Source organism: Cyprinodon variegatus, unplaced genomic scaffold, assembly GCF_000732505.1.
Source record: "Cyprinodon variegatus isolate N-32 unplaced genomic scaffold, C_variegatus-1.0 Scaffold159, whole genome shotgun sequence".
NCBI lineage: Eukaryota > Metazoa > Chordata > Actinopteri > Cyprinodontiformes > Cyprinodontidae > Cyprinodon > Cyprinodon variegatus.
In genome coordinates this window covers 424,667-433,036 of record NW_015150612.1, presented here as the reverse complement: position 1 = coordinate 433,036, position 8,370 = coordinate 424,667, and the positions used below count along the sequence as shown (strand labels likewise).

General features: G+C 38.8%; 1 protein-coding gene across 1 annotated transcript in view; it reads left to right on the top strand.

Annotated features, from left to right (window-relative positions):
* Positions 1–8,370, top strand: part of mtor (mechanistic target of rapamycin (serine/threonine kinase)) — a 122,879-nt gene that overhangs the window by 67,232 nt on the left and 47,277 nt on the right. Inside the window, exons 28-30 of the mRNA XM_015377824.1 lie at positions 398–473; positions 4,611–4,750; positions 8,269–8,367. Of these exons, the coding sequence (XP_015233310.1) occupies positions 398–473; positions 4,611–4,750; positions 8,269–8,367 (315 nt within the window). The remainder of the gene's footprint in view (positions 1–397; positions 474–4,610; positions 4,751–8,268; positions 8,368–8,370) is intronic.

The following is an 8,370-nucleotide window of genomic DNA, read 5'->3' as shown; positions in this document are numbered from 1 at the left end:
TCAGATGTATCGCTTTTAAACACAGCATAATTATTAAGACTAGTCCTTTAAATAAGGATCCACTCAAACATTAAAAAGTAAAACATCCTGATTTACATCCAGTAATAGTTAATGCTGTTAAACGCAGTAAACAGCCTGTAATTTATATGTTAACTCACTGCAGGTAGCCGTACGGTTACCAGTACTGATTGCAGTATTACAACCAAAAACAACTTAAACAGTTGTAATAGCAGATGGTGAGGCCAACATCTTGTTGCTTTCCTTATGTTCTGTTCTTCAAATTTTTCCCTTTTTTCTCTGCAGCTTAGTCCAGATTACTTCTGTTTCCATGATAACAACCCAGCATTTGCCTTAAAATTACACTAATGACGCCAAATTGTTTTTTATTTCCTTGCAGCATCAACAACAAACTGCAGCAGCCAGAGGCGGCATCAGGAGTCCTGGAATATGCAATGAAACACTTTGGTGAACTGGTGAGACTTCTTTCCTGTTCTTTATGTGCAAAGAAACCTGCAAAATACTCTGGTTTTTACTAATGAAGCTAAAATCCAGAGGTAGCACCACACAGTCAACATCTGCATTTAATCTCATCAGCACTACCTGTACCAATAGTCCACACATGCTCAAACCACTTTTCTCTTAAAACAATTATGTTTATCTGTGTCTGCGTTGCACAGATTTTTCTCTACATCCTTCCCTGAATTACATATTTTACAGAGCTCCTACTTATTTGGGGTCATTTTCTTTCCCACATGCTGCACATTAAGAACCCATTGTTTCAGAATGTGCAGCATGTGGGAAATCCATCTGCTACACTAATCTAAAGTAAAGGTCAACAAGGAAAAGTTTGTTTCTTTAATTAACAGAAAGTTTGACTTCTCCCACACTTTGCACATGTTTTAGTGCTTCTGTAATGTAAATCTGACTTTGGACAACAGGTCTGTTCTTTTTTTTTTCATAAGTAGTGAAAGGATTTAAAGTTTTGTCCTCAGGAAATCAAACCAAACGTCTATCATAATGGTAATGGTTCATGAGATCCCTGAATAGAACTCAGATAAAGCTGAAGGTAAATATTTAATATTTTCAGTATCCATCCAGAAAAGCACTTTCTTCTTATTTGTTTTCTCTGGTTCACGCTGAGGGTTTATAGTTCCTGCATATTTCCAGCTGTGTTCTTGTGTGTTTGGTGTCATGGAGCGGCCTGCTGCACACATTAAACCATTGTCTAGCTGTGGACAATTAATTTGACTCGCTCAGACAGTTTCCACATCTCTTGCAAACGAAAGAAAAAGTTATTCTGGTTCTGCTTTAATCTTTGAACGCAGTTGGCAACATTTAGTAACTATAGTTGAACTTTCTACACTAATAGTGGTCCAGATTTACTGATTGTTCTTATTTACTAAAGATTCAGTCTGTTATTTATTTACATAATGTTTTGTAATAAAGTAATCTGAGATCATTTATGTCTGGAAATTGAAAATTGTTACTTAAGTGTTAATAGTGAGAACCACAGTTATTATTTTTGTTCCAATATCAGGTTAGGATATGATTGCTTTTACCAGCATCATTGCTGGTTTAATCCCTACTTCATGCAGGCTTTAAGTACGCAGTGTTTTTCATACCTTTTAATACTGTTGGACCTTTTCTTTTTAAACCCACAAACTCTGTGTGTTTGTTTTTTTTTTTTTTTTTTTTAAACCAAAACAGAGCTTACGGGAGAATGGAAGAAAAGGGGCCCTTTTTTTTCATCTTTTTTTTTTTTTTTTAAACCAGAATTTTATATGGTTTATTTACATGACTGTTGGGTTAATAGGCTCCTCTAAATTCTAAAGAGTGTGTGCGTGAATGGTTGTTTGTCCCGTTTGTCTCTGTTTATCCCTGCGATGGACTGGTTATCTGTCCAGGGTGGACCCCGCCTCTCACCCGTTGACAGCTGGAGAGAAAAATAGTCCAGTAGATTATTTTTTAACTTTCTTTTTTTGGAGTGAATAAGATTCGTTCTCCATCTTTTGACACGTTACCAAAAGTTGGTGAAAATTTGGGTGATCTACCCTAATTAAGCAGTTTAATCTAAAGACTCACTGCCGCCAATTATCCACTCTAACCGATTGCTGACATCCTGAGCTGCTGCTTTTTTAGGGGCTGAATCTTTGCCCAGAACTGTTTGCACAACTATATGGAAGCGAATCGTTACCATATTTCAAATGAAAAAGCATTTCCAGAAATGCTTTTTCATTTTAAGAATGTGGCTACGTTGTGTCAATAATCCTGTTTGCATTTTCATTTTCTTCTTCAACACTGCTCATCCTTTTACTTAATTAAAATGAAAAAGAAAAAGACATTTGAGATTTATTTTTCAAAATGTACCCCCAGCAAATGCATACCATTCAATTTGATATGTAAAATTTGAGAATGAAAAAGCATTTGCAGAAATGCTTTTTCATTTTAAGAATGTTGGCTGCATTGTTTGACTCATAAATGAAATTAGTAATCAAGCAGTATGATGTGGGGATTTTCTTTTTTTTTGTCCCCAACAGCAACAGTTAGCTAGATTTTATAGGACAATGGATTTTAGGTGAATGGAACTGAATTTGATTTCAAAATACTTTATTAATTCCTAAGGGAAATAAAAAATGAAATGAACATAATTTTGTAGAAGAGAACAAAATAAATGAACTGGTTGGAAACGGCTTTAGTGGGATGGAATACAAATGTGTTTCACAGACTTAGGTTTTTATTTTCCTTTTTCACTTCAGTTATGTGGTACTTAGCACAGGGTTTAAAGTATTCCGGCCCGTAGCGATTGCCTGTGAGTAAAAAAATCACTCAAAAATAGACGGTAAATAAATTAAAATCGAAATCCCTCTTGCGTTTGTCAGCCAATGGTAGCAAAGGAGCGCTCTGAAACTAACAGTATTAGCCAATCAGAAGAAGAGGGGAACAGGTCTTAGGAAAGCATGTACCTCCTCCTCTCGTTTCTTGCTCAAGTCGCCAGATAGATTATGGTACAGTGCTGAAGTTCTACACGGAAAATAACCTTGCGCCGTTTACGGCTCCATTCAATGGAGAGACGTGTTAAGGCCAATTTATACTTCTGATGCATAGCCTCTGCAACCGTCAAATCTGTCTCTGTGTCTCAAAAAAATCCTGACTACGTGTCAGTAGTTCGTAAACCTGCGCAGACCTCAGGCACAAGTGCGCAGACCTCAAGCGCAAGTGCGCAGACAAAAAGCAGCTGTGATTGGTCCTTGGTATGCCTTTCCACCTGTCTGTGTGGTTGTCCTTCTCGATTTGGTCCCGGGCTGCGCCATTTTTTAAAACCGAGGAACAACTACGACGAAAGGTTAATCGAGGAAGTTCAGAAGTACAATCCATCAAAGTTCTCGCCAGTTCTCGAATTGGCTCCCCCCTTGCGCTTTGGCGGGAAACTGATGTGCGTCCCTAGAAATTCCACACCACCGGTGCAGAAGCATACCAGCAAAACTGGTTCACGACCAGACCCAAGCGACTTTTGACGTGTGTGGTTGCAGAAGTCTAATCTTCCCTTTTAGAAGTCAAAAAATAAGTAAAAGAAACTTTGTGTTTGGAGAGATGGACGATAGAGAGAACAGAATTGCATGGAGTGTACACAATGCAGTTCATGAACTCCGGCACGCTGCTTATTTACACATCCGGCGGCAAAAAGTTGCTACTCAAACATGAATTAGACCCCGGTCATCACGCTGCTGTTCGTGACGGCCCGCACTCTACAAGTTTGCCGTGAGCTACAGCAACAGCTAATGTACCAGCGTCATTAACTGACCGTTTATGCGAGTTAAAAATGAGCGTTTGTGGTTTCGTAGTTGAACACGACCTCTCATTCACACTAGATATAGATGCACTTTTGCAATCTTCTTGTCATTTTTGGTATTGGATTTTCAAAAGTCCAATTTAGTCTTTAAGGTTTAGTGTGCTTAGTGTGGAAAATGTGATGGGGTGTGAATACTTTGGTAAGGCATTGCTCTTGTTAGTATAACGTTCCTTGGCTCACGGAACGCGGACTAGTATAATTTGAAGTTGTAAGATCAACGTGTCTTGTACTAAATGAACACCAGGACGTCAGTTTAATGATTGAATAGTTCTGGATCTGTGGCTCACGTGGAAAAGAGTTTTTCTGCTTGTGAAAAACATTTATTGGTTCTCTCAGAAAGAGACTCATTAGAAACAGCTTCACTGCAGAAAATAACTGTTTATGAGTTGATCATTTGGTAAGCTTTAATGTGGGAGGATGCAAGCTTTTCCTTTCAATTACCAAAACAAGAAAGCATCAGGAAACGGTCCCTGTTGTTAATGTTGATGGTTCCTTAAGTTAATGACAGAACCCACCGGTTCCACCATGTGTGCGGCTCAGAACTTTAAGCCATCAAATAAAACGGGGTTAATTAGCCAAATTAACTGCAATCATGTAAATATAGAAAGAAGGCTGAAATAAAGCTAAAAAGAAGCTCTGCTTATGTATTTTTTGTTTTGATGGTTTAAATTGCAGATTAGCAGCTCAACAGTTATTGATTGAATGGTATTATTGGTGTACATTTTCATTTGCTTTTTACTTTCTGTGTTCCTCCTTTCAGGAAATCCAAGCCACTTGGTATGAGAAACTTCATGAGTGGGAAGACGCCCTGGTGGCATATGACAAGAAGATCGACATGAACAAAGAGGATCCAGAGCTCATCCTGGGCAGAATGCGCTGTTTGGAGGCTCTGGGCGAGTGGTATGTCATTCGTTATTCTCATCGTTTCCACCAGTTTATTTTAGCTTTTGATATAAGATCCCGTTGGGCTCTTCAGCTCTGGTTTAGCCTCAGCTGAAACAAATAAAGTCTGCGTCTGAGGTTTTGGCTTTTTTGATCTCCCACTTTTCCTTGCTTTCTGTGCTTATGCAACATATTCTAATGAGTCCTGACACCGGGTCTCTCCTGTGGTTGCTCTTATTCGACCAAGGCGGATTTACCAGGAAATGTGTTAAGTGACATCCAAACCTGTAAGACTGGAATCAAACCTCACCCCAGATGACACTAGACTTTATAACACCCACCAACTGTGAGAGGTCACTTTTTGGGAAAGATTAACACACAGGATGTCCAAAGAGTCAATATCAACGGGTCGCCAAGGAATTTATGACATAAAACAGACCTTGATTTGCTTATGTAACCGTTTTTCTGCAGTCTGTGATTCATAAGAAAATGATTCTGAAGTTTTACAAGAAAATATTTCATCTGAACTCAAGGTTTGTGTTTGCATGTGGATGATTAGAACCTGAAGATGATTTACCAGATGACGAAGGCATGAGCCAGAGTGAATCAGACTAAAGCAACAGATGGTTACACACTGACATTGGGCAGATCTCCCTGTTATTTAACAGACCGATTGAAAATATAGATTGTTAAAGTGCATTTCGTGTCTTTAAGAGTCAAAATCAAATTTTATTGGAGCTGGTTAGTGCTTTTTTGGAAGCGAACTTAACGGTTCTGCGGAAAGAACAGGCTGTTAGCGAGGCCACGAAAGCTGTCATGAGAGATTTAGAAAAGTTTGGTTCAGTCTACACAAACATTTAGCTGAACGTCGGATCTAACTCCTTTACGCTGCTGATTATTGAGCTCTTATACTTGATTTAGCATCACATTTAAAGATGCATCTATCGAGATAGGGTCTTTGTTTCAGAGCTTAAATATGTCCCTTATTTTAAAACTGATAGACAGTAGCTCCGTTTCAATTACAATTGTGCGCAAAACTATGTTGGTATTCTGCTGATTTAAAAAATGCATTTTTTTATAATTGCAATATTTCCATTAAATAACAAAAACAGTTGAAGTTGCGCGTCAGCACGTTTGTTCACAAGATAACTCCGAAAATATGTCAGCTGCAGATGTAAACATGAGATATATCAATATTTCAGCCACGGCTCTAGGGGGCGCCAACATCTTCCAACTATTTCCCATCATGTTCGTCTTTCAAAACGTACTAACCTCCATTTCCAGATCATGTGACCCGTATAATGCAAAAAAAGTGCTTCAATTGCACTTATGTGAAAATATAAGAATTTTGATATGTGATACGATTTATTGAAACCTCATGATATTCGTCTACCTTCGCCTGGGACGTTCTATTTCTGCCTGCCTCGGCGGAAACGGAAGGCAGTGAATGTCACAGTCATCTAAATCTAATGGAGAAGGCATCCGTTTAATGAAAAATCATTACTGTACAATTGTTGGGAAGTAAACTCATCTCCCCCTGATTTAAATAAACGAGTGTCACCTTTCTTTCACTCCCTGAACCGCAGAGCAACTTCGTAGCACGTTTAATAACCCCAAGGAGAGGTAGAAAATTGGTATATTTCCAGAAATGGCATATGATTTACTAGGAACCATGTTAAGCACAGCCAGTGATATAAAATTAGCTACTTACCACCAGAGTTGCCTTCCATGCTGGTCGTAACTTTAGCTTCTGTCCAGAAGCATTAAACACATGGCATTCATTAAAATGTGTGTTTCTGCATGTTGGATGTATTTCCTCCCGCAGATTCGTAATTTCCACTTTGCAATGATTGCAAAGCGACTTGTTGCCATCTTTCTCTTCCTTAAAATGAAGCCAAACTTTCGATCGCTTTGACCTCTTTTGTTTTGCTTTTCTAGACTTATGTCTGAGCACATCGTACTTGCTTACTGAATGCCGTGTGCGTAACTTGCGCAAAAAACGTGACGTAAGTCGTGCAGCCTGGAACCTTTGAGAGAATCGTTAAGCGACCTGCCAAACGGTGCCATGGAATTGGAACACACGGAACCGGTTCTGAACAGGAACCGGTTTTCTATTCCCATACCTATAAATCGAGTACAGATAGTGAAGACTGCATCCCACAATTCCCTGTGCTGTCCTCACAACCCAGGCTCAGTCCTTCTTAATATCATCTTAAGGCGCTTTTGAACAAAAATGCCCATATCAGTAGACAGAAATTTTTATTCAACTCAGCTCAAGTAGACTAATACAGAGTCAGTTAAAAACGTACCAGTTTGATCAGTTTGATAAAGCTTCAGTTTATTATTTATATCAAAACAAACTTTATTTATAAAGCACCTTCCTGTAAATTAAGCTGCTTTCCAAAAAAAAAAGTAAAACACTTAAAGTATGTTTTCTATGTAAAATTTGTTAACACATACTGAGCATTCACATGGTAAAAGTGGGAAGAAAAGCTTTCTTTTCAACTGCGGTAAAGCTCCAGCAGTGTTTCGTCTGAATCCACTGTGGATTTTAGGAGGCAATGCAGGCCGACTAAAACACAAAGGAACAGATTCAGAAGAACTTTCTGTGCTTAGGGAAAAAGTAAAGGGTCACTAACAGTAGCAGCTCTGTTTATCGGCTTCATCTTCGAAAGAAAAAGAGCTAAACGGAGAAACTTGGAGCCACTGGTAAAATGTTTGACATGGAAAAACAGGTTGAATATAGTTAAAGGGAGCAATTATAAATGAGCTTCCAATGGTCTGTGACCATATTTCCTTACATTGGTGTAATATAGAAAGGTGACTTTATCCCCCTCTGATGGTTTGTAATTTCCTCTGATATTCTGCTGGAGAAGGTGAGCAGATCTTTTATCCGGTTATGTAACAGGCAGATGGAAAAGGACTCCGGTGACCTCTGTCCCTTCCTCTGATGTCCCTTAAATCTCTTCTCCAAGTCTTTGTCATCAAAGTTTCTCTCCAGCATCTCTCCTGTTAAACACATGCAGCAACTTTTTTTTCTCTTGCTGCTCAATGAATTGATCCTTTTTTTAAGGATTAGTCTCGGTCAGATACATGCGTCCCCTTGAGGAACATCTGTTTTCCTCCGTACGCTCTTATCAGACCCTCTGTGAAATGTCGGCTTGATTTGAGATGTTTTTCTCGAGCAACAAAGAAATAAAATTAAATGATGGCAGATGTTATAGAAAGCTTAGCTTTTATCTCCAGTTAGTTTTTCCATTTTTTCTTTGGCCAGAAAGTCTTGTCTGTTTTATTCAGTATAATCTCCAGCAGCAAAACTAAATTTATACAGTATGTATTATAATGAAGAACTTTGGGTTTAGCATGCCATCATTTATACCTGCTTTCATGAAAATTTTCTTTGGGGTCTTCACTTTCTTTATCTGTATATTCATCTGATCAATACAACATTATTTCCTTGTTCTGCTCTTTTAGCTCTCTGGGGCTCATCAAATGTAGTTTAGTTTTTCCTCATGTCTGTGGTTAATGTTATGCAGGGGTCAGTTGCATCAGCAGTGCTGTGAAGAGTGGACGCTGGTCAGTGAGGAAACCCAGGCTAAGATGGCTCGTATGGCTGCAGCCGCCGCCTGGGGTCTAGG